The sequence below is a fragment of the Leptonotus elevatus genome, chromosome 1 (assembly GCF_054856555.1).
Source record: "Leptonotus elevatus isolate MCC_2025b chromosome 1, RoL_Lele_1.0, whole genome shotgun sequence".
Classification (NCBI taxonomy): Eukaryota; Metazoa; Chordata; class Actinopteri; order Syngnathiformes; family Syngnathidae; genus Leptonotus; species Leptonotus elevatus.
In genome coordinates this window covers 268,799-291,910 of record NC_141239.1, presented here as the reverse complement: position 1 = coordinate 291,910, position 23,112 = coordinate 268,799, and the positions used below count along the sequence as shown (strand labels likewise).

The window sequence follows — 23,112 nt, the reverse complement described above, 5'->3', positions numbered from 1 at the left end:
ACGGTGCTTCTCGCGTGACGTCACCGCCACCTAGCGGCCAACTTCGTTCGAACAAAAACGCCAATCGTTATTAATCTTCCGTTTCTCTTCGAAGTTTCAAAAGGACATCAAGCGTCGAAGCTGTTGTCGTGCCGGCCGTTGCCGCGGTTACCGGATCAGCATCCCAACAAAACAAAACCTTGAGCTATTTTAACGACGTTGACTTGATTTGAATGATTAAAGTGGTATTGAACTCGATCGAATAGAGCATTCTTTTTTGGTTTCCGATACTGGATTTGTTGCGACGAATAGCGGAAATCTCCAGCAGGCAAAAAAACCGCCCGATAACTTAACAATACTGTTTATTACACACGTGTGCTTACATGTTTATACGTGGATGGATGCATGGAGGTCAAAGGTCACGGTCTTCTCGTTTGGATGACACACACAAAATGAATATTAAGGCACAAAGTTGTTACAAATCACAGGTTAAGTACGTCTTCACTTCAGTCGCGTGACGGGAAAAAAAAGGCAACGCAAAAATGTCAAAATCAAAAAGGAACACTCACACATATTGTATGCACATGACGTCATCATCATCATCATCATCATCATCATCATCATCATCATCATCATCATCATCATCATCGTCATCGTCGTCGTCGTCGTCATCATCATCGTCGTCGTCGTCGTCATCGTTAGCGTTAGCACCAGTGTATCAGAGCAAATGTACAAAAGTCGCATGGAGTCCGAGTGACGTCATCACGTGACTGGAGAGGCGGGACCGGGATGAGCGACCGCTCGCCCGCTCGCCGGCGTGTTTGGCAAACGCGGCTCGCTAGCTTAGCATCGAGCGCTAGCTCAGTCGCTAGCAGAGGCCACGTCGTCACGCGCGACCGCAACATCAAACAAACGTCAGGCAGCGGCCATGATGGCGGGAAACCGCCAGTGGGAGGGACTTCCTGAGTGAAGTCACATGACATCACGTGACCAAACGCCACCTGAGCGATTATTGCGGGAAAGTGACCAATCGTGGATTTGCTGGAAATTGTTTGAAAGGGGAAACGCGATCGGATGAGTTGAGGTCAGAGGTCACGTTGGTCTGCACAAAAGTTGGTCTTTTCTTTCTGCACTCAATCAAAGTGTTTTTTTTTTTTTAATTGATATCCGATTTATTGAACATCTTCATTTCTTCCATGTCCAGCTTCGGCTCCGTCTTTCGTACCCGGTCCTCACTAGTAAGATCATTCAGTGCACTAGTGGAACAACGGCATCGTCCTCGTTACGTTTGCGGCCTACGAGTATTAATTCATTAAAGCGACTATTGTGCCGCACTAGCAACTCGACGAGGCTGCAACACGAGGCATTTTCCACGCACGCACTAGTAACCCCCCATTTTAAAATGTCTTTTTGCTGCTATCCTGTTAAGGTCCACGTACTCGTTCAACATCTTTGGCATCCTCGTGACACAAATGACTGGTTTACAGCTTGACCGCCACTTGTACTAGTAGCAAGCAGATGTCAACAGTTTTGCCTCACCAGTCACATGCAGTTATTCTGCTAGTGCACACCCGTTGTACTCGTTTCTTGAATAGTTTTAAGAGTGAGGTCAAAGACGGTACTAGTGCAACCTGGACCCAATACTAGTTCAGAAAGAGCTCCAATAAATGCTCAGGCAAAGTCAACTTTTATTTCAAGCACACGAGTTTGGGAATGTATTTTAATTTAAGGGCCATGTAACACTAGTGCACTGCACTAGTATGCACTTACTAGTAGGACAACTATTATGTCACTCGCGAGGCAAAAGTGTGCACTAGTTGCCAACCGCATGCTACTAGAACTACTCGTGACTACTGACATGATCAAATCTGACGAGTTCACATCAAGTGCTTCACTAGTGTGTACTAGTAGCATTTGGATGCCAACTCGTGCGGTGAAATGTCATTAGTAACATGAAGTTGCGCAACATTATTGAAAAAAAAAAACCTTCCGACGGACTTCAATCGAGATTGTTGGGGAGAAAATTTGTTTGTTTTTCCTTTCATTCATCGTTTCATCGTCAGCGGTCGTTTGGAACGAAACGCACGAAGCTGGAAATGGAAGACATCCGACGCCATCCGACGCCATCCGACGGCATCCGACGGCAAGCGGGAAAATGCGGGACGACGTCAACGGCGACGACGCCACCGACGACCATCAAATATGAGCGGGAAGCTGGCAGTGGAGGGGAGGGGCTTCCCGTGGTGCAGTCTCGTGGGATTGGTTGGTGGGCGGTGGGCGGTGCTTGCGCGCAGTTCAAACAAAAAGAGAAAGAAGAAGAATCAAGGTGTAGTTTTGGTGCGTTGGCGTGCGTTGGCGTGCGCGCGTTCACGCCTTCTCCAGCGACGGCGTGTTGAAGCATCCGTCGGGCAGCGTGTTCTTGATGTCGTCGAGGTTGGCGATGTCGGCGCGGATCTCTCGGATCTGCCGGTCGTAGTCGCCGATCATGGCCTCCTGCGTGCGCGCCACGTCGTTGAGCTCCCTCAGCTTCCTGTCCAGCTCGCCGTCGGCCATCTTGTCCTTGGCGCGCCGCAGCGACTCGTCCATTTGCGTCAGTTTGCCCGCGTCCACTTTGTCGATGTTGCCTGAGGGACACGCGCCGCCAAAAGGTCAGACGGGCGCTCGCTCGGCCTTTGCAAATGGCCGCCAAACACAAAAGTCGGCTCGAACCGTCGCCGTCTTTCGCGCAACTTTGTCAACGCGACCGTCTCCGTTTCGACATCCAATCAAAGATGAACCAAAAAGAAAGTTTTGAGCCGATGACGACTAACGAGGCCTTCGTGAACAAAAGACTTTTCAAATCAAACGACATTTGAACTTTATGAAAAAAAAAAGTGCCACCAATTCACGGCTGTCACTGTTGAATCTTTGGAACGCATTCACTGCCATTGACGATTTTAGACGTCAAAAATTCATCGAAACTACTTTTTTCTCACTTTTGTTAACAAGAGTGTGAAAAGCTGGAATTTTAGAACAGATATTAAATGTGTGATGAATCGTGAGTTAACGATTGAAGTCATGCGATTAATTATAATTGAAAATTTGATTCGCCAGAATTCAGGACGTCGCGGGATTCAAATTTGTAACCACAATTAATCACGACTTCACAAATTAACTCACAATTAATCCCACATTTTATATCTGTTCTAAATGTACAATTTTTTTTTTTTTTTAAAGGTCGCCATCTACTGATTACGACTCATTGATGATCTTTTGCGTCGACTTCTTTGTGGATTTCACTTCTTGCGGGTATTTTTGGGAACGAAGCTCACTCGTCAAAGAGGGAAGTTGACAAAATGTCTTTGAAATTCATCGAATACATGAAAAAAAAAAAAAAGACGCTTTTTGACGCCATCTCTGAACTTGACAGACTTTCATCTTAATTACCGAGTTGCTCCAGCAGGGCGGCGATGGTGCTGAGGACCGTCTTGACGGCGCTTTTGGCCTTGCGGGCGTTGTCTTCGGCTTCCTTGGCGTTGGCCGACGCCTGCGGGAAAGTCGGCCGGCATATCAGCGACATTCAGCAAACCGCCGCGTTGGCGCACGCGTCACGCGACCGCAAATGGCGTCGAGTGACGTCACGCGACCTCAAATGGCGTCGAGTGACGTCACATGACCTCAAATGACAATCGTGTTAATGTACAGTAAATGATTACAATGCATTTTTGTTTTCAACTTTTTCTTACTGGCGTTAATTAAACATCAAAATGTGTCCTCGTTTCGTTGATTAATATTCATTTTATCGCAAGCAATTCCAGAAACAAAGATGCTAAACTGTTCAAACGAATGTGAAACATGGATTTGCGTTGAGGTAATTTCCTGCCACTCGATGGCATAAGTGTTTCACGTTGGACATCGGTGACAGGAACAGTACGTTTTTCTTTTCAAATTAACTGGAAAGTGAAACAACTTGTGTTCCTTGTCAATCACAGTCACCGGTCCCCACAAATACATAAACAAAATGTTATGTGTTGCAAAATGTTGCTAAATGCTAAGCTAAATGGCTAAATGCTAAGCTAAATGGCCGGACGTCGCCTGATCACGCGACGTCCGGCAAGATTGCGTAACGCTCGCGTGCTTGGTTCGTACCATGGCGGCCATCATCATGTCCTGGTCGGCCTCGACCTTCTTCCTGCTCAGCTGCTCCTCGGCGGCGCTCAGCTGCTCCATCATGGCGCCCACCTCGCCGTCCAGCTTGTCGGCGTCCCGCAGGGCCTTCTCGGCGTCCTCTTTGGTTTGGGCCGAGCCCTGCCGGGAGGCGAGACGTCAGCGGCCCGCTCGGGTTCGAAAGCGGCGCTAAGTTCCGACCCAAGAGGAAACGGGGCGCGGCCCCGGGAGGGCGGGGCTCGTCCACATTTTTCAAAGCGAAGCTCATGAGATGGTGACGTCGTCATCTGATCGAAAGTCATCTGAGAACGGCCAAGCGAACTTCACAACAAGACGAGGAAACGGGCGGGGCCAATCGCGGCTCAGGTCGCTGCCGATTCCTCGGCGCAGGCGAGCTCGTCTCGCGTAAGACGACAAATGACTTTTTCATCGGACCTTCTGTCAATTTGCAAACTTGCCATTTTCAGATCTTCTGCTTGTCAAGTCCACTTTTTCTTTTTAAAGCGACACTCAAGACCCACTTTTGAAACGGACTACGGCATTTTCGATTTCGATTTTAAAATCGGTATATCTTATTCTTTTATCGTCCTTTAACCGAGAACATTTGATTTTGTAGCCGTTTGTTTTCCTCGATTCTATTTTATCGTTATACTATTATATTATAAAAATAACTTGAGAAATAATGAATCAATTCTTTGCTCAATTTCTTTCTTTGCGATTTCCGATCAGGAGATATCGTTCCTATTTGCACGAAGGCCTTTCTGACCCTCGATTGACGTTTGCGATGTTCGCGAACGATCCAAATGGATTTGGCTCAAGACGACAGCAACGGATCCCAAAAATGGAGGAAGGTGGTATTAAAAAATGTGCTCATTTGGAATAAGTTATCATTCGATGGAAAAAATGTTGACTTGAAAATACGCGACCGGAGATCGGTTGATCTCATCAAAACACAAGAATCGAGTTCTCGTGATTTTGATTTCTTTTTTAATCTGCATTCAATACAAAAGCCGCACTTTGGCCCTTTTTGATGATGATGATGCCGACGAGCCAAGCGGCCAATTCAAGCCGCTCGATCAACACGACTGATCGAAGGCGTGATTGAAACGCGCAACATCAAATGCGGAGGTTTCCGTTTTTGGTGACTTTGCTTGCAGGAAAATGTCGACTCCTCCTGCCGGCACTTGAAATGTCAAAACCCGCCAGCGCGTATTTCTTCGGATTCGGAATCTGACGAGTCCGGCGCGTTTTTCGAGCCGTTCCGTCCGGCGCGAATCGTTTCTGACAAAAGCGCAACGTTTCACGAAATTCACAACGAACGCGACGGAAATGTTTTGCTTTTCAGGGCCGATCATTCGTCGTCAAGGAGGCCGAGAAGTGATTTTTGCGGCGACCCGCCCACCTTCTGCACGTTGCCGGCGATGCGCTCCGCCTCCTCCGCCTTGATCTTGGCGTGCCTGGCGTCGGCGTCGGCGTTGCCCAGCGCCGCCTCGGCCTGCCGCGTCTTGGCGTTGGCGGCCGCGACGGTGGCGTTGATGGCCGGCAACCGCTTCAGCGCGTCCTCGGCCGCCGTCTTGTTGTCGTTCACGCGCCGGTCAAAGTCTGCCAGGAAGAAGAAGAAGAAGCGGCCAACGGCGTGAGTCGCTGGAAAGAAGGCCGGCTGCGGGCGGGGCGGGGGCGGGGCCGGCACCTCGCAGGTCGTCCAGGATGTTCTCGGCCTCGCGGAAGGTGGACTGAGCCTTCTTGGCCGCCTCCTCCGCCGTCGCCTTGGCGGCGTCGGCGCGTGCCAGGAGCTGGTCGGCCGTCTGACGAGAAACGTGACTTCAGCTCCCAAGAAAAAAAATGCAATACTTATCGGTGTCAAAACGGAGTTAAAGCTTGCCACCCTACAGGAGGGAAAAGGGATTGCAGTTGTGCCTGTGAGATACGAGTTGCATTCGGTCCACCATGATGCTTGTAACTCAAAACTTTGAAAATGACATTGTTTGCTTTCTGAATAATCGAGCTGCCAAAATCAACGACAATTCATTTAATCGTCCGTTGGGGGGGGGGGGCCCGGCGGGGGGGGGGGGGGGTCTCATCAAGTTTCATTTCATGCAAAATAAAGCATGAATTGAAATGTTTCATGTCTGTGAATATCGTTTTAATACTTAATACTGTTTCTGAATGAGCCCGTCTTTACGCACATATTTAGTGATTTGCCGCTTTGCTTTTCTCTCCAAGCGGCCGCCAGCCTCCCGCTTGTCGTGCTGTGGGACGGACGTGCTGGAAACGGAAGCGCTTGTCACGCATTTCAACAAAACGACAGGAAGCTCAGCCGCCTTTCACGGCGAGGACGCTGCCGGAGCTTGTAACGCTACAATTAGCGCACGCGCGTTAGCATGCGCATCCATCGCCATGTGATGGACGTCCAAATAAAAGATGTTTCTTGCTTGGCTTTAGCCCCCGATGCTAGCTCGCTAGCTCCGAGCAGATAAACGAGCAGCGCGCGAGCTGGCAAGTCGGAGCGGCAAACGCGTCGCAAGGTCGCGCGAGGTCGCTCGGGGCGTCCGTCACCTGCTGCTCGCTGCGACCTTTCTCCAGAAGTTTGCGCACTTCCCGCTCTTTGGGCGCCAGGTCGTCCCTCAGCTCGTTGTACTCCTTCTCCGCCTTGTCGATCAGACCGTCCAAGTCGGACGCTTCCTTCCTGATCTTGTTGGCCTCCTCCTGCAAACAGGAAGCGGCCGCGTTTACAAGCGGCGGGCGGCGTGGCGGCGTGGCGGCGGCGGCGGCGGCGGCGGCGGCGGCGGCGGCGGCGGCGGCGGCGGCGGCGGCACCTCCAGGGCGAGCGTGTGGAAGGGCGGCAGGCCGGTGAGGTTGGCGAAGATGTCGATGGCGTGCTTGCCGGCCTCCTCGGCCTCCGCTTGGACTTTGTTGGCTTGCTTGTCCAAACTCTTGGCCAACTCCAGCGCGTCTTTGTATCTGGCGGCAGAAAGATGGCGGCATGACGGCAAACTCTCACGCTTCGCTTTCACGTTCGCAGGGTCAAACTTTTGAGAGGAATGTTAAAAAGAAAAGAAAAGTCGATTCGGCAATATGTCGCGATTTTACAAAATTCAAAATTCACCGTCTTTGACGAGTTATTCTCGTTTTGGAATTTTCTTTTGACTTAAGTTTGGATTTCGTTTTGACTTTTGGTTTTTAAATGTAATTACTTTTCAGGGTGGTTCTGTTCCTTTTTATTAGTTTTAGTTTTCTTTGTAATGCTTAATTTTACTCTACTTTTAGTTTGTTTCAGTATAAATTTCCCTTTCTTTTAAATGTGTATTATTTGTGCGCAATATTTCAAAGTAAGACCGAAATGAAAAAGCAGGCGAGTCAAAAGTCAAGCATGCAAAATGGTCGTGACATCATCTGAAGGTGCGTTCCTATTGGCTGCTGCTCGATGACGTCACTTTCAGACGTCTTTATTGCGGTTCATATCCAAATAAATATATTTAAAAGCATCCCAAAAGGCTCGTGTCTTAAATGAAAGACCAAAGACTAAAACCAAGCACATTTTGGCTATAATTAAATATTCGTTAGCTTTGTAAACATAAAATGTACTTTCCGTTTTTTAAATCGCATTTCGTTAACGAAGCGTTATTTTTTAAACTAAACTAAACTAACCTTTGACTCGGCTGAAGACTAAAAACTCTTTGACGTGTCTTGAGATCTCGCGGGACTTTGCAAGCGTTTTCTCTCTTTTGTCTTCTGCAAGTCGTCGTCAAGAGTTTTCAGTCTTCGGTTGAGCGAATGTCGGAAAAGCCGCCGATGCGAGCCCGAGGGAAGCGCGGACTCTTCGGGGCGAGCCCGGCCCCCCGCCGGGCGCTGGTCGGCGAGCCCCGCCTCCAGACCCGACGGATCGGCATCTCATGTCCAAAACGCCGGCAAAACCTTCGCCACCTACTTCCTGTTGAGCTCGTCTATCTGTTGCGCCGTCTTCGCTTCTCCGTCCAGCGTCTTGAGGAGCAGATTGTGCGCTTTGGCCGACGTGTCGTTGGCGTCCTTGGCGATCTTCTCGATCTGGTCGGCGTCCATCTTGTGCCTGCGCCAAAGACAGCCGTCACGCCGCGCGCTTCCGCCACGCCGCGGAATCCACGACCGGATAGCCGACAGCCCCCGCGGGCCGCCGAAGTCACGGGGCGGCCATCTTGCTCCTCCCATCTCGCGAGCGCACTGCTGCATAAGGCAGGGGTGCCCGAGTCAGGACCGCGAGTGCCCCCCTCCAGCCCGCTTCCCTCCACTAACACACCTGATTGACGATTCATCTGCAAAGCTTGCTGATGAGCTGACGATTAGAAAACAGGCTGGATGGGGGAGGGGCTCTCCGGGACCCGACTTGGGCACCCCTGCTGCAAGCTATACGGTATGCGTACAGTTGAGACACATACAGCCGAGGGGGGAGGGGCCGAGGGTTCGTGGCAGGCTGGTCGCAATTTTTGAACGAGTAGAAAAGACGTCGAAAACACAAGTGGACGGTACGAGCGGCTTTGAAGAGACGCTTTTTCTTTGAGCGCTTTTTCACTTCCTGACAGCACAACATGAGATTTGGCCTCTTTTGTTGAATTGCAGTAACAATTCTTTCATACAAAACGTTTTCTCCTGTAAACATCATGAAGCACGTCATGTAACATGTATTTAAGGCAAGTAGTAAAACTTGTTGATGTTGAACAAAATGTCAAACACGATCAATCTCGCTGTTTCTACAAAGTAGCGTCTCAAATGTCCTCCTGTAAATGTATTGGATGGCGAGAAAGGTTTTGTGGGAGGAGCAATATGGCGGCTTAAGAGCAGCGGCTTCAACTTTGAAAGCGGCCCCGCCCCCCTTCTTACTTGTCGGCCAGTTTGCGCGCCTCCTCGGCCAGCAGCGTCAAATTGTTGGGACCGCCGTCGCCGCTCGGAGATTTGATGTCCTGAAAGCAGACCCTCAGAACGCGTTGCGCAACGGCGGCGGCGGCGGCGGCGGGGGCGGGACTCTCACCACTTTGGCGATGGCGTCTTTGGCCTTGTCCAGCTCCTGCCGGGCGCGGTCGATCAGGTTTTCGGCCTGCCGCACTCGGGTGCGCGCCGCGTCCGCCCGCGCGCCCGTCTGCTCCACCGTGCCGCGCACGTTCTGCAGGCGGTTCCACTGCGTCGTCAGCGAGCCGTTGATGGCGTTCAGACGCTCCAGCAGGCCTCGGTCCACGTCTGAGCGGGACCGCCGACACAAGAACGCAACAAAAGTCAAAAGCAGGAAAACAAGAAAACGTCACACCGGCCACGTCAAATTATTTGTCTCCATAATAAAAAAACTCTTTTTATCATTGTTATTATTTATTCACAATGATTATTTCACACATCAATGATGAACTCGACCGACCGACATTCATTGTCATTTTTACCCTTTTTATTATTTATTATCAATTAATTATTTAATAAAATGCTTCTTTTTTTTTTAAAGTGTAAAATGTCCCATTTGACGCAATACAAGAAATGAAGACATTTGCTTAAAAAGACAAACGCAAACAAGCCCACAAACGCACAAACATTCCAGCAGTCTTGTTGCCGGGCGGGATGAAAGAAGGGAGACTTTGCGTACCCTTGCTGGCGCGCGCCTCGTCCAGGAGGTCCAGGACGGCGCGCTCGGCCTCCTTCAGGCGCTCCTCGAAGGCCTTGTCGCTGACCGTCTCCTGACCGGACGCCAGGTTGTCCACGAGCGTCTGCAGCTCGTGGATCTTCTGCCGCTGCTGGTTCACCTGAAGCAGAAACACGGCGGCGGCTTAGTTGGCGCCCAGCGAGTACGCGCCGGTCCGAAGGTTGTGGAGCGCGAGCCGAAAAGTCCAGTGGAGTGGAGACGCAGGCGGGAATCAGGAGGTGACAAATGCAGGTCCAGAAGGTCAAATCCCTGCCACGGTTTGGCTTTAGCCACAGGTGCTAGCTAGCTAGCTAGCTAGCTCCCATGGTGCTTGTTTAACTGCTAGGGAGCTAGCTAGCTAGCATCAATGGCCAAACACGGTGGCAGGGTTTTGACTTTCTGGACCTGCATTTGCCACCGGTGGGTCTCAGCATTTCCACTGGGCTGTCGACCCCGGAGGAGGCGGGACTTCCGGCGGAAACGAGCACGCGCTCACTCTGTTTGCGCTCACAAAGTCAAAGCGTTACGTACAAGACAACAGATCAGCGCGGTGTTTTTGTTTTTTGTTTTTGGTAGCTCGCATGACGACTCGACGTCAGTGGACCGGCACCAACGCAGACCATCTGTCCAGTCCTGTTTTGCAGGCATTAGAACCCGAACAACAGCGCCCCCTCCTGTTCTCATGGTGTAATGTTGTGCCGGACTTGAACGATACGACTTGCGTACTTCAAAAAGTCAATATATTAATTAATCATTGATGCTATCTTGGTGTCTTGGAAAAAACTAGCATTCGTGCTTCATGTTGGACGTTGGTGATCGAAACAGTCCATTTTTCTTGTCAAATTCAGAGCAATTGATATTCGGAACATGAAGGCGGCCATTTTGTTGACTGCAAATGACAAGCAGTCAAACAGTTGGGTCAAAAGTGGACCGATCCTCCACTTGGGTCAATTGGACCCAACTTTGAGTCAAGAAATGCTCATTTGAGCGTAAAACAACTCGAAAATAGTGGTCGGATCCCTGACGTGGGTCCGAGTGACCCCTAAAGTGGATGGCGCCATTTGCGATCCCTAATTTTGACCCGAGCGCTTTTCGAGTGCACGATGCCGCAAAGTGTTGAAACGACGTGCGAAAAAGAGAAAAGTACGTCAGTCGCGTCCCGTGTTGGACGCGAGAGAGCCGGCGTCGGGTTCTGACCTTGTCCCGGACCAGACTGTAGCAGGAAGGACACTGCTGGCATCCCGGCGCCGAGCGGTTGTAGAAGTAGTTCTCCTCGCACATGTCGCAGCGGGCGCCCACGAAGCCGGGCCGGCAGCGGCAGCGGCCGTCGTCCCGGCACTGCCCCGACTGGGCGCCCTCGAGGTCGCAGTCGCAGGCTGGCGGAGGTCAGTTCAAGGTCAGAGCTCAAATGCCAGCGAGACGGACGCCGCTCGCTCGCGCTCGCCGCTCGCCGCTCGGTACGTACGTTTGCATCCGGACGAGCCGAAGCCGAAGAAGTTGACCTCGCAGCGTTGGCATCGCGGCCCCGTCACGCCCGGCTGGCACTCGCACTGCCCGCCGTCGATGTCGCACTGGCCGTTGGCCGAGCCGATGGCGTCGCAGTTGCACCTGTGGATGCGGAGGAGGCGTGAGGAGCGCCGCGCACATTCCCGCCGCGGCGGCGTCCAAATGCGGAGGAAGCGGCCTTCGCGGGTCGGCTCCTCCTCCTCCTCCCCGGCGGGCCGCAGAAAACATTTGGCAACGCAAAACGCACGCTTGGAAGAATCGCGCAGCTGGCAAAGCGCCTTCCGCCGGGCGCCGTCTCCATGGAAACCGAGGCCACCCAATTCGGGCAGCGCCGTTTGCGCCGGAAGTGGCGTCCTCTGGTTTGGACGCCGCCCGCGATTGGGGTCGCGTGCGTGACGACGTGACGCAAACCGTCCTCCCAATCAAAATGCCCGAGTCAAAAGTCAAAGTTGATTTTCAACAATTCAACGCGTTCAATTTGCTGCAGTTGACAAAGTCACAAACGTTTCAAATCCAACTTGAAATGGCGCCAGAACTGCCCTCAACACGGACACGCCAACAATTTGCCTTCTGCTCGAGAAACAGAAAACACAAAATGAGACATGCTCGACCGAAAACCGGGAAAAAATGATGTCCATTTTTTTTATTATCATTGCATTAATTCTAATTCATTAAATTTGAATATTATTGTAAAATATTTAGGCCTATTTCGCATTTTAACAAAGCACAATATCGATTGAAATGCGTCCACGCAGCGGACATCGGAGACATGTCAGCCAAATGGGACGCAAAACCGCAAATGCGCGGCGGCCACGAACGCGTGCGCCGCATTTGGAGCGCATTTGGAACGAAACGCCGTGCCAACGTTTAACAATAAATAAATCCATTTTCTTGGCAAAGTCCCACACGACGGACGGCGTCCTCGCAGATCCGTCGTCACCCGGAAATAGTGGAAAGTGTTGACTTGTTTACAACTGTTGATAGCAAAAGTGCTAACGTTAGCGAAAATATTTCGCACGGTGAAAAAGTGGAAGCGCTCGAGGAGGCTCATCACAGGAAAACAGGAAGGAAGGAGGAGCAAAAGTGGCTCACCTTTTACAGCGCTCGCTTTCCACATCGTTTCGCAAGCGACCCTCCCGCGGTTTTTGTGTGCTTGCGTCACCACAATATCTTCTTTCGGACAAATTCTTTCGGCTTGAATTTTATTTCGGCCGAATGCCAAAAATGCATATTTTTTGCCATTTTCGGCCGAAAATTTTCGGTGGTCGAATATTCGGTGCATCACGAGTAAAAGTCCACTGGGAACAAAATTATTTTAGTTCACGGTTTCCGTCAGGGTTATTATAGTTTGGGATTTATCATTTTTTATTTCATTTTGAGTTAAAAAAAAAAAATACTGAGTTGGTTTTCAAGGTGGTTCTGTTACTTTTTTATTAGTTTTAGTTATTTAAAAAATGCTTACTTTTAGTTGACTTTTAGGTCGTTTCAGAATTAGTAAAAAAAAAGAAAAAAAGTGTACCCTGCCACAGTTTGGCTTTAGCCATGGATGCTAGCTAGCTAGCTCCCCAGCAGGTAAACGAGCACCACGGGAGCGAGCCAGGGAGACGAATGGATTGTAAAAGCATCCCACAGCGGCGGCACTGGACTGCTTCCGTGTTCCGTGTTCCGTGTTCCGTGTTCCGTGTTCCGTGTTGCGTGTTTTCGTCCTTACCGCTCGCAGCCGCTGCGGCTGCGCAGGTTGAAGAATCCCGGCTGGCAGGCGCTGCAGTCTCGCTCCGCCACGTTGGGCAAGCACGGGCACTGGCCCGTCACCGCCGAGCAGCCGGTCTGGGCGCCCGCCGTGCCCAGCGGGGAACACGCGCACGCTGGCGAAAGGAGCAGAAGGCACACGGCAGGTGATTGGACGGCGCGCATCACGTGACCTCGCTTGGCAACGCGGCAGATCGCGTGACATCGCAACGCGTCCAATGCGCACGCCGCATCAAAATTCATCGGCGACTCACGGATGATGCCGACTATTTGAATCGTGGCGGAAGTCATTTCAGACATTGCTGAAGCTTATTTTGGTTTTTGGTCCAAATCCTGCGTTTCGGCCTGCCGGCTGTAAAAAATTAATAAAAAACCTCCTTGGGGATCTGTTAAAAAGGGATTTGAAACGTCCCAAAATCGATTTTATTTCAATGATTTTACACTGCCTTGCCCTTTATTGGGAGCGCTGTTCATGTTGTACCCAATTTGGCCACTTAGGGGCAATGTGGTTCCACGCACATTCTGATGCACTGTTCAGGAAAAAGTCACCATCAAGTTATGGCAATAAAAGTTGTTGTTTTTTTGCAGCGTAGGAAGAGCAGCTGCCGCTGAGTCATGTTAACGTTGCTTCTCTGTCAACGTTCCTGAAGCGTTTGCTTTCCTTTGGACACAGACACAAGTTTCTACGTTTCTTGCCCTCTGAACGGCGGAAAGTCGGAAAGTCGGAAAGTCGAAAAGTCGAGGTCAAGTGCTGTTCCCAAAACAAAACAAGCGTTATCTGGATTGCGCCAGACGCTTTCTTGCCTTCACCTTTCCCCGACCGACCGACCGACCGACCGACGCGGCGTCTCCTTCCACTCACGTTATCAGCTCGCTGGCTTCTGCTCCTACTTTTATGATTATGATTATTTGAGCCATTTTTTTTATTGAAAATTGTCCAAATCCTCTCATTTCAGCATATCAACAGTAATTGTTTGCTGATTTCTGTCGTCCTTCATAAAAGAAGACTGATTATCTTCTATGTTTAATCAAAATAAGACATTTGCAAACATCTGTTTTGACTTTGGAAAACAATGACCGAACCGATGAAATAGTACAACATCTACCCCCCTTTTTTTTAAATCACTATATGAAATACAAAGTACAAAATAACCACCAATCACTGCTTACTAAACAGTAATCAGGGGAATAAATGATTTTGTAATACACTTTCATGCAAAATTCAAATGAATCCAATTTGTCGATTAATCGACTGAATAATCGATAGATGAATCCATTTTAAAAATAGTCGATAGCGAATGAATCCGATTAGTCGATTGATCGATCGAATAATCGCCAAGATTAATTGATTCTAAAAATAGTCGATAGCGACAGCACTACATGAATCCGATTAGTCGATTGATCGGCTGAATAATCGCCAGATTAATCGACTCCAAAAATAGTCGATAGCGACAGCACTACATGAATCCGATTAGTCGATGAATCGATCAAATAATCAACAGATTAATTGATCGACCGAATAATCGCCAGATTAATCGACTCCAAAAATAGTCGATAGTGACAGCACTACATGAATCCGATTAGTCGATTGATCGACCGAATAATCGACAGATTAAGCGATTCAAGAAATATTCAATAGCGACAGCACAAACGACAGTGACGTCACGGGTTTGCCGGACCCACCTTTGCACTTGTCGGCGGGCTTGGCGGCGAGGGGGTTGCCGTAGAAGCCCTCCTTGCATCGGTCACAGAAGAAGCCGTCCGTGTTGTAGATGCACTTGAGGCACTGGCCCGTCTCGCGGTGGCAGTTGCCGACGGCGTTGGGGTCCATGTTGTCGCTGCACTTGCACGCGCGGCACGCGCGCACCGGACCGCCCTGGCCGAGGGGGTCGCCGAAGAAGCCGTCGTCGCACAGCTCGCAGCGTTTGCCTGCGAAGACAACGAGACGCCGTCTCGCAATCAAATGTCGTTTACCTTCAAACGTACTCGCCAAAGGATCAATGTTTTCCAAGGTCTGAAAGTTATTCTTAGCGCCTCTCCAGGAAGGGCGTGCGTGTCAGCTGTCGACCCCCGACGGGCACCAGCGCGCTTCGCGCCCACGTTGGCTACCTGTGGTTCCGGCGGGACAGTTGGTGCAGACCACCTGTCCGCTGTTGGGGACCAGGACGCAGGTGGCGCCGGTGGGACACGGGCACGGCAGGCAGTCCGAGTCGGTTCCGCTGGTGGCGTCGCCGTAGAAACCGTCCCGGCAGCGCTCGCAGCTCAGGCCCCCCGTGTTGTCGCGACAGTCGCATGCGCCTGCGCACACAAACAAACAAACGCACGCACGCGCGCACGCACGCACGCACGTTACTCACCAAGGGTTGGTGCGTTCACAACACAAATGGGTCAACTCAAACACATTCGATTTTGGATAGGAATTGTTTAACTAACTCATTGACTGGCAGCCATTTTCCCTGAAGCAACAACCGCCTTTGCTCCTGGCTGTTTGACTGGATTTGGACTGATTTGATTCTATTTGTTTATTTATTACTGGATTTGGACCGATTTTGTATTTTTTATTTTTATTTTTTATTAAAAAATTTTTTTTTTTTTTTACTGGATTTGGACTGATTTTATTTATTTATTTATTTTTTTAAATTATTTTTATTTTTTTATTTTTTTACTGGATTTGGACTGATTTTATTTTATTTGTTTATTTATTTAATACTGGATTTGGACCGATTTTTTATTTTTATTTTTTATTCATTTTATTTTTATTCTTTTTACTGGATTTGGACTGATTTATTTATTTATTTTTATTCCGTATTTTAATTTTATTTTTTTACTGGATTTGGACTGATTTTATTTTATTTGTTTATTTATTTAATACTGGATTTGGACCGATTTTTTATTTTTATTTTTTATTCATTTTATTTTTATTCTTTTTACTGGATTTGGACTGATTTATTTATTAATTTTTATTCTTTATTTTAATTTTATTTTTTTACTGGATTTTGACTGATTTTATTTTATTTGTTTATTTATTTAATACTGGATTTGGACCGATTTTTTATTTTAATTTTGTATTCATTTTATTTTTATTCTTTTTACTGGATTTGGACTGATTTATTTATTTATTTTTATTTTATTTTTTTACTGGATTTGGACTGATTTTATAACTTATTTTATTGATGTATTTTATTTACTTATTTTTATCACTGGATTTGGACTGATTTTATTACTTTTATTTTATTTATTCATTTTTTCACTGGATTTGGACTGATTTTATTTATTGTAATTATGTATTAATTTGATTTATTTATTCATGTATTTTTACTGGATTTGGACTGATTTATTTATTTATTTTTATTCATTTTATTTTATTAATTTTTTCACTGGATTTGGACAGATTTTATAACATTTATTTTATTTATTTATTTTATTTTTTTCCCTGGATTTTGACTGATTTTGCAAGGCCCACACAATATTGTGTTGTATTGCTATCAAAACATGGAAGCTACCAAAAGAAAGATTCCAAAGAATTGGTAAATGTGTTCCCGTTTTGCAGCATTTCGCTACGTTTCATCATTATTCACAAATCTGTTTCGAACTGGGTACATTTTCCAACACGGCCCTGGTTGATCTCTGCTGCCATCTGCTGGCCGTTTTTTTTGTAATACCCAAAACATTTCTGAATTGTCATAAAGTGCAATAAATCCGTTTATTTTGTTATAAATATAAGAAAATACTTTGAATTTCACGTAAACATTAAATTTCAAGAAAACAGCAAGATACAAAAAAAAAGTCATTTAAAATTCGATGTTGTTGTTAATTTATTGGAAAAGTAGATATTAAAATAATCTGATTCATGGTTTTATGAAACAAAATCCCAATTATTGGATGTTTTTAAACCCAGCTTTAGTCCACAATATTCAGTTTGCCTCGAAAGATGAGCGAAAATGTTTGAAATTGTTTTTTGTGGCCGTCAAAGGGTTCGTTTTTTTTGGCGAGCAAACGAGTTCCGCAATGAACCCTTGGGCAACTATTTTGCTAACCCATCGATTGCTTTGAGCAGCGTTGGAGACGGCGGCGAGCTCACCTGAGCGCGGGTCGCAGGCGTCGCTGTGCCCGTTGCAGTCGCAGGCCTCGCAGGCGCTGAAGGGTCCGAGCGGGGGGCGGGCCCGGCGGTAGCCGGCCGCGCAGCCCTCGCAGCGCCGGCCCTCGTAGCCCCGGGGGCACGTGCACTGCTCCACCCAGCGGGCCGGGACCCCCGGGCCCCGCCGGGCCGTCACCAGCGACACCTCGTCCAGGTAACCGGCACCTGGAGGACAAAGTGGGACAACGTCAGGAGGACTTCCCGTCCGCAGCCAAGCGGTTATTTTACGGCCATACAAAAAAAATAATAATAATAAAAAGCCTTTCGTCAGATGGCGCTGGTGCAAGTTGATGACACGCTTCAAGGACGGGAAAAAAAACCCTGCAGGATTTCCGAAAAATGGATTTGTAAATGATGGCGGTCCCAAACGCGCGAGGGCGGCGCACAACATCTCATCATCGGCAACAATTACGAAAAGAAAATGCAATGGAAATGCTAGAAAAAAAGAAAAATGCTAGAAAAAAAGAAAAATGCTAGAGAAAAAGAAAAATGCTAGAGAAAAAGAAAAATGCTAGAAAAAAAGAAAAATGCTAGAAAAAAAGAAAAATGCTAGAAAAAAAGAAAAATGCTAGAGAAAAAGAAAAATGCTAGAAAAAAAGAAAAATGCTAGAAAAAAAGAAAAATGCTAGAAAAAAAGAAAAATGCTAGAAAAAAAGAAAAATGCTAGAAAAAAAGAAAAATGCTAGAAATTTGGGGGGGAAAATCCACTTGGAGTTTGGAAACAGGTTTTGCCCATCAGACGATGAAATTGGCCGTAATGTCGTCAACAATCAGACGAATCGTTATTTTTTTCAAATCCTTTTTTCTTTTGGTATCGAGTTCAGGAAGTGTTGGATTTGTGCAAAGAGCTCATTGGCCAGCCGACAATCAGGCCGGCTCGGGCGGGGCTGCGGTCCGGCACGTTCGCTTGCATTGGAAACCGCAAAACATGAACGGAGAAGCCAGACGTCTCCATGGATGATGTCATGATTGGACGCGAGGAGTTTGGGAAAAACGAATCTGCAATCGCAATCAGTTTTTGCGGAATTGCCGGCCGGGTCCGCCGCGCAGGGCGGCCCTTTTGGCGATGGCGCCGCGGCAGCACGTACTCTTCTCGCTGTAAGTCCCGCGGATCTTGATGGCCGTCAGGTTGTGGAGAAGTTTCTGGAAGTCGGCGTGGCTGATGGCGGGACGCCAAGGGTAGTCTGCGCTGTTGTGGAGTCTGCAGGACCAACGAAGAAGAAGAAGAAGAAAAGAAAAACACAATGCCGTCATTTGCAAATCATCTTCGTTTTCATTATATATATTTTATATACAAACTGATGGACGGAATCGTTTTGAGCAAATAATCATCAAGTTGGAATTCGACGGCTGCACACAAAAAATGGAACATTTGGGATGTAAAACGATTTCGCAACAAATCTTCTCTCATCTTTTTGATGACAAACAACTTGACACGCGTGGCTACATGCTACATGCTACATGCTAGTAAGTTAGCGCTCACATTAACATTATTGTTGGAACGTTGGGTTCAAGTTCGGTTCCTTTTTTTTGAACCGTTCACGGTGAGTGCATTTCCTGTTAGCGACAGGTTAGCAAAATGATTTGCCAAAATCATTTTCGTCTCGTCTTCATTATTCGACAAAAATGCAGACTGATTTAGTCCCACTTATTGTTGATTAATGAGGGTTTGAGTCGAGTCGAGTTCGAGTCCGCTGAAAAATGACCTTTTCGGTGACAACATCGAAAGTGAACACAAAAGTTACGGGATTCCGATACAAGGTGAAGAAGATGAAGATGAAGGAGGAAGACGAGCGGCCGGCGTACCTGAAGACGTAGCGTTGCTTTTCGTCGGTGGGGTAGGCGTTGCCCTGGGCGATGAGGGGCACGGCCACCCGAAGGCCCGCCCCCTCCAGGACCAGGTCCTCGGCGGACAGGCGGCTCTCGCGGCGGTCCACGCGGAAACTCAGACTCAGGTTCTGACCCAAGCTCAGCAGCCGGTCGCCCAAGAACGCGTCTGGACACGAGACCGCGCCCACGTCAGCCTCACGACGCACTTCCTGTCGGCCGGCGGCGCCTTGACATGCGAGTGAACCGACTTCTCCAAAAACAACAACAAAAAGTTGCCATTTTCAGAGGCTTTGACATCTTTTTGTTTTTGCTGCTCCCGACTGAGCTTCGCGTGAAAAGCAAACGGAAAACAGAACGGAAAAAACAGTACGGCAAATTCATTCAATTTGTTATTTTAAAATGGATATTTTAGAATATAGCATAATTCCGTGTGTTTTGTATAAAATAGTCTATTTAAAATATTTCTTATTGATTTTTTTCAAAAATGAGTACGAATATTTTTAAATGATTTTGCTGATGATATAATTGTGGAATGTAATCATTGAAGTTTTAATGAATTGCACATCCCGAGATATAACTACTCATTATTGATTATCTTCAAAGCGTGAACATTAAACGGCAACAAAAGTAGCCGAAGCTTAACACAGCATAAACTCTCGTGTTTACCATTTCAAATTTGAAGATAAACAAACACTAACTACCATCCGCAACGTGTGCGCAAAAAAATGGATTCTCGTAAGAATCACGATTCTCATTTAGTATGATTCAGAATCAATTTGATTTCAATTATTTTATAGCGTCTTGCCCTTGTTTGTGCGTGCCTTTATTGGGAGCGCTGTCGAAGTCGAAGGAAAAAGTCGCCATCAAGTTATGCCGATAAAAGTTGTTTTTTTTCAGCGTAAGGAAGAGCAGCTGCCGCTGAGTCATGTTGAGATGCTTTTCTGTAAACGTTCCCAAAGTGTTCTTTGGAGCGATAAAAGTGCCGCGAGTAGCGCGCTAATTATTACGATTCTAGAAATTGAAGCAGAAATCAAATCATTTTCAACCAAAAATCGGAATCAAATGGCGAGACGGCCAAAGATTCGCACCGGGCACACGTCATCGCGTCTTGCCGACGACGATGCTTTCACGTAAACCAGTGGCGTTAGCTGCCCGTTAGCGACCGTGAGCTGTCCCAAAAAAAGCTTGGCGTAAAAACATGGAGGACGGCGGCGGCGGGCGCAAAAACGCTTCGGACAAAGATTCCATTTTCACTCCGCCTATTTTGAACGTCGACTTCTCCGAGCTTGGACGCGGTCCGACGACCGACGTCGTTGCCGTTCAAACCCGTACGTCAAGGCACCGCCGCGCGCGCGCATTCGCGCACCCACGCACACGCATTCGCGCACGCTACCTGGGGCCACGAAGTACATGGGGAAGTAGTCTTCGGACTGCAGCGAGATTTCCTGGCCGAGGGCCGACCACTGCACCGGCACGGCCGACGCGTCGCGCCGCTGGCCCGTCCACTCCTCGTCATCTGCGCGCGCGCACACGCAGGGTCAGCGCGGAAGCGGCAGCGCGGAAGCGGCAGCGCGGAAGCGGCAGCGCGCGGGCGCAAACGGGCGCAAACGGTCCCGCCTACCTCGCTGGAAGGTGGAGGTCAGCGTGTGGACGGCGAAGCCGGGCGCGCTCTCGCACACGGACGAGTGAAGGAAGCAGAAGCACGGCGAGCAGCCTTGGGCGCTGTCGGCGTCCATGTTGAAGAAGCCCGGCTTGCACCTGCCGGGGTCAAAGGTCAGCGTGTGCGGACGGCCGGCGCGAGCGCGCGCCTTACCTGTCGCAGGCGAAGCCCTCCACGTTTTCCTTGCAGCGGCATTGTCCCGTGTTGACGTCGCATTCCTGAGTGCTTCCCGCCGCCGAGCACGAACACGACCTGCGCACAAACAAAAAGGCGGCTTTCAAAATCAATCAACGCTCGCCAACGTGGCAGGAAGGATTGCGATGGCGCGACGGCGGCTGCCATTGGCTGCCATTGGCTGATTGCGGACTCCAATAAAAAAGAGGGAATCCAGCAGCGAGGGTTGACGGACGGACGGACGGGAAATACATCCAATTCATCGGATGGCGGGCGTCGGCGGGCGTCGGCTTACCTGCAGCCGGCCTCGGTCAGACTGTGAAATCCGGGCTGACAGCGGTCGCACTTTTCTCCCGCCACTCCAGGCTTGCACGCGCACACGCCTCGGCTGTCGCACTGGGGAGACTCGGACCCTGCGCGCAAAAGGAGACACGTTAACCTCCCATTGCGGGCGCACGCACACGCACGCCATCGTGACGGCAGAACGTGCGCACGTTGGATGCAGCTTCCTCCGTCGCCCGCACTCAACGCAGAGGTGGCGAACCCAGGTCCAAAAGTCACCACATTGCCACCGTTTGGCTTTAGCCCAGCTGCTAGCTAGCGCGTTGACCTGCTCGCTAGCTAGCGGTGGCAGGCTTGTGACTTTTGGACCCGGGTTCGCCACCTCATGCTGAGAAGCGGAATTGTAAATATTGTTTGTCCAATGAATTTTGAGCGTCCGTCACGACAGTCACAATAGTTGACGCCTGCAATGGCCGACCTGTCGATGTTGTTGTAAACACGCCGTCATGCTAAATGCTAAATGCTAACCATTTTGTCACCACCGTTATCCGCTTGACATGTTTTGTCCCTTGCCTGAAAACGGGAGTCAAATCGTATCTAGGAATGATTTGGGATTGGAAAAACGGACTTCTGTCTTCCCGAACGTGACCGTCGACAGCAGGCAGAAGCCCCGCCCACGTTTTCCTGTCCCGAGTACAAAATGAGCGCATACTTTGTGACGTGTCCTCGGACACGTCTCGTCCTCCTGAACGCCACACGACGCCTTTCGATGGAGCTTCTTGAGACTTCCTGCATTTTCTTACATTTAGCAAAGACGCGACTGCCGTTTAACGCAATTCACAATCTTTTTATTGATCTTTACAATTATGAAAGTAATACAGCTTAACGTGTTACTTTAATGAGCTAAAATAAACTTGAGCTCATTTGAGCGCTTCCTGCCTCGACTTCATTTCATTTGGAATTCAAGGACTTGCGATCACAACATCCTTGACATTTCAAAAGAATTGATTTCCCGCAAATATGTCAATTCATGCATTTGGGATTGCACGTGCGAGGTCAGGCGGGCCTGAGGTGCGTTGACCTGTGACCTTTTATGTTGCACGCGTTTCCTATCGACTGCACGCTGAAAGCAGCTGAGAGCAACAAGCCGCCATTTTGTTGCGGCTCCCGACTTCTGCTTCAATGAAGAGGGACGCCGGAGACCTTCTTCGCCGTCTGTGGGCTTGATGAGGCTCCAGCCGCCATCTTGCTTGCTACATTCAAGGGTGGGTAGAGTTTTGCAACTTTCATTGGAGTTACTTTTTATTTTGTTTCCACTTTTTGTTCTTTAAAGTTAGTTTTCAGGGTGGTTAGTTTTAGTTATCTAAAAAAATGCTTCGTTTCAGTCGACTTTTTCTTAGTTTCAGGATTAGTTTTCGTTGTTGTTTCTTTGAAATGTGCATTACTTGCGCGCACAAGAAACTCATTCAGGTCTACAAAGCCAAAGTCCTGCCACAGTTTGGCTTTAGCGCCTGATGCTAGCTCGCTCGCTAGCTCCCTTGATGCTCGCTTACCTGCTAGCGATCAATGGCGAAAGCCAAACTGTGGCAGGGTTGGAACTTTTTGGACCCCGATGTGCCCCCAAGTGGCCAAATGGCGTACAACATGAACAGCGCTCCCGAGAAAAGCACGCAAACAAACCAGAGCATAAAGTAACATCGATTTTGGCACAGTTGGATTCTGAAATGAGAATCGATTTTTGGCACGATTGCGAAAGTGATGAAACGCGTGTCGTTTGGAGGCGGGGCTCTTGTTTCTCACCCACAGAGTTGCAGGCGCAAGGCAGGCAGCGTTGGCCGTCGTCGCGGCGTCGGTAATGGCGCTCCAGGCAGCGCTCGCAGCGCGGCCCGTCCGTGTTGTCGGCGCAGTTCTTGCAGTGACCTCCGTGACCCGTGGCCCGGTACAGCTCGGCGTCGAAGTCGCACTCGGAACTCTTGCCGTTGCACTCGCACGCTGGCAAGACACACGGCCACA

General features: G+C 48.8%; 1 protein-coding gene across 1 annotated transcript in view; it reads right to left on the bottom strand.

Moving 5' to 3' along the window:
• Positions 1 to 324: 324 nt before the first annotated feature.
• lamc1 (laminin, gamma 1) overlaps positions 325 to 23,112 on the bottom strand; it is a 43,649-nt gene continuing 20,861 nt past the window's right edge. The window contains exons 5-28 of the mRNA XM_086074325.1: positions 22,900 to 23,091; positions 21,113 to 21,230; positions 20,797 to 20,895; positions 20,605 to 20,741; positions 20,377 to 20,499; positions 18,960 to 19,149; positions 18,242 to 18,354; positions 17,097 to 17,318; positions 15,125 to 15,313; positions 14,699 to 14,944; positions 12,978 to 13,131; positions 11,226 to 11,368; positions 10,958 to 11,136; positions 9,725 to 9,881; positions 9,128 to 9,333; positions 8,980 to 9,059; positions 8,054 to 8,191; positions 6,942 to 7,086; positions 6,682 to 6,831; positions 5,816 to 5,930; positions 5,528 to 5,727; positions 4,108 to 4,266; positions 3,406 to 3,505; positions 325 to 2,603 (exon numbers count right to left, since the gene is read on the bottom strand). Coding sequence (XP_085930451.1) covers positions 2,347 to 2,603; positions 3,406 to 3,505; positions 4,108 to 4,266; positions 5,528 to 5,727; positions 5,816 to 5,930; positions 6,682 to 6,831; positions 6,942 to 7,086; positions 8,054 to 8,191; positions 8,980 to 9,059; positions 9,128 to 9,333; positions 9,725 to 9,881; positions 10,958 to 11,136; positions 11,226 to 11,368; positions 12,978 to 13,131; positions 14,699 to 14,944; positions 15,125 to 15,313; positions 17,097 to 17,318; positions 18,242 to 18,354; positions 18,960 to 19,149; positions 20,377 to 20,499; positions 20,605 to 20,741; positions 20,797 to 20,895; positions 21,113 to 21,230; positions 22,900 to 23,091 — 3,812 coding nt within the window. The 3' untranslated portion in view covers positions 325 to 2,346. The remainder of the gene's footprint in view (positions 2,604 to 3,405; positions 3,506 to 4,107; positions 4,267 to 5,527; positions 5,728 to 5,815; positions 5,931 to 6,681; positions 6,832 to 6,941; positions 7,087 to 8,053; positions 8,192 to 8,979; positions 9,060 to 9,127; positions 9,334 to 9,724; positions 9,882 to 10,957; positions 11,137 to 11,225; positions 11,369 to 12,977; positions 13,132 to 14,698; positions 14,945 to 15,124; positions 15,314 to 17,096; positions 17,319 to 18,241; positions 18,355 to 18,959; positions 19,150 to 20,376; positions 20,500 to 20,604; positions 20,742 to 20,796; positions 20,896 to 21,112; positions 21,231 to 22,899; positions 23,092 to 23,112) is intronic.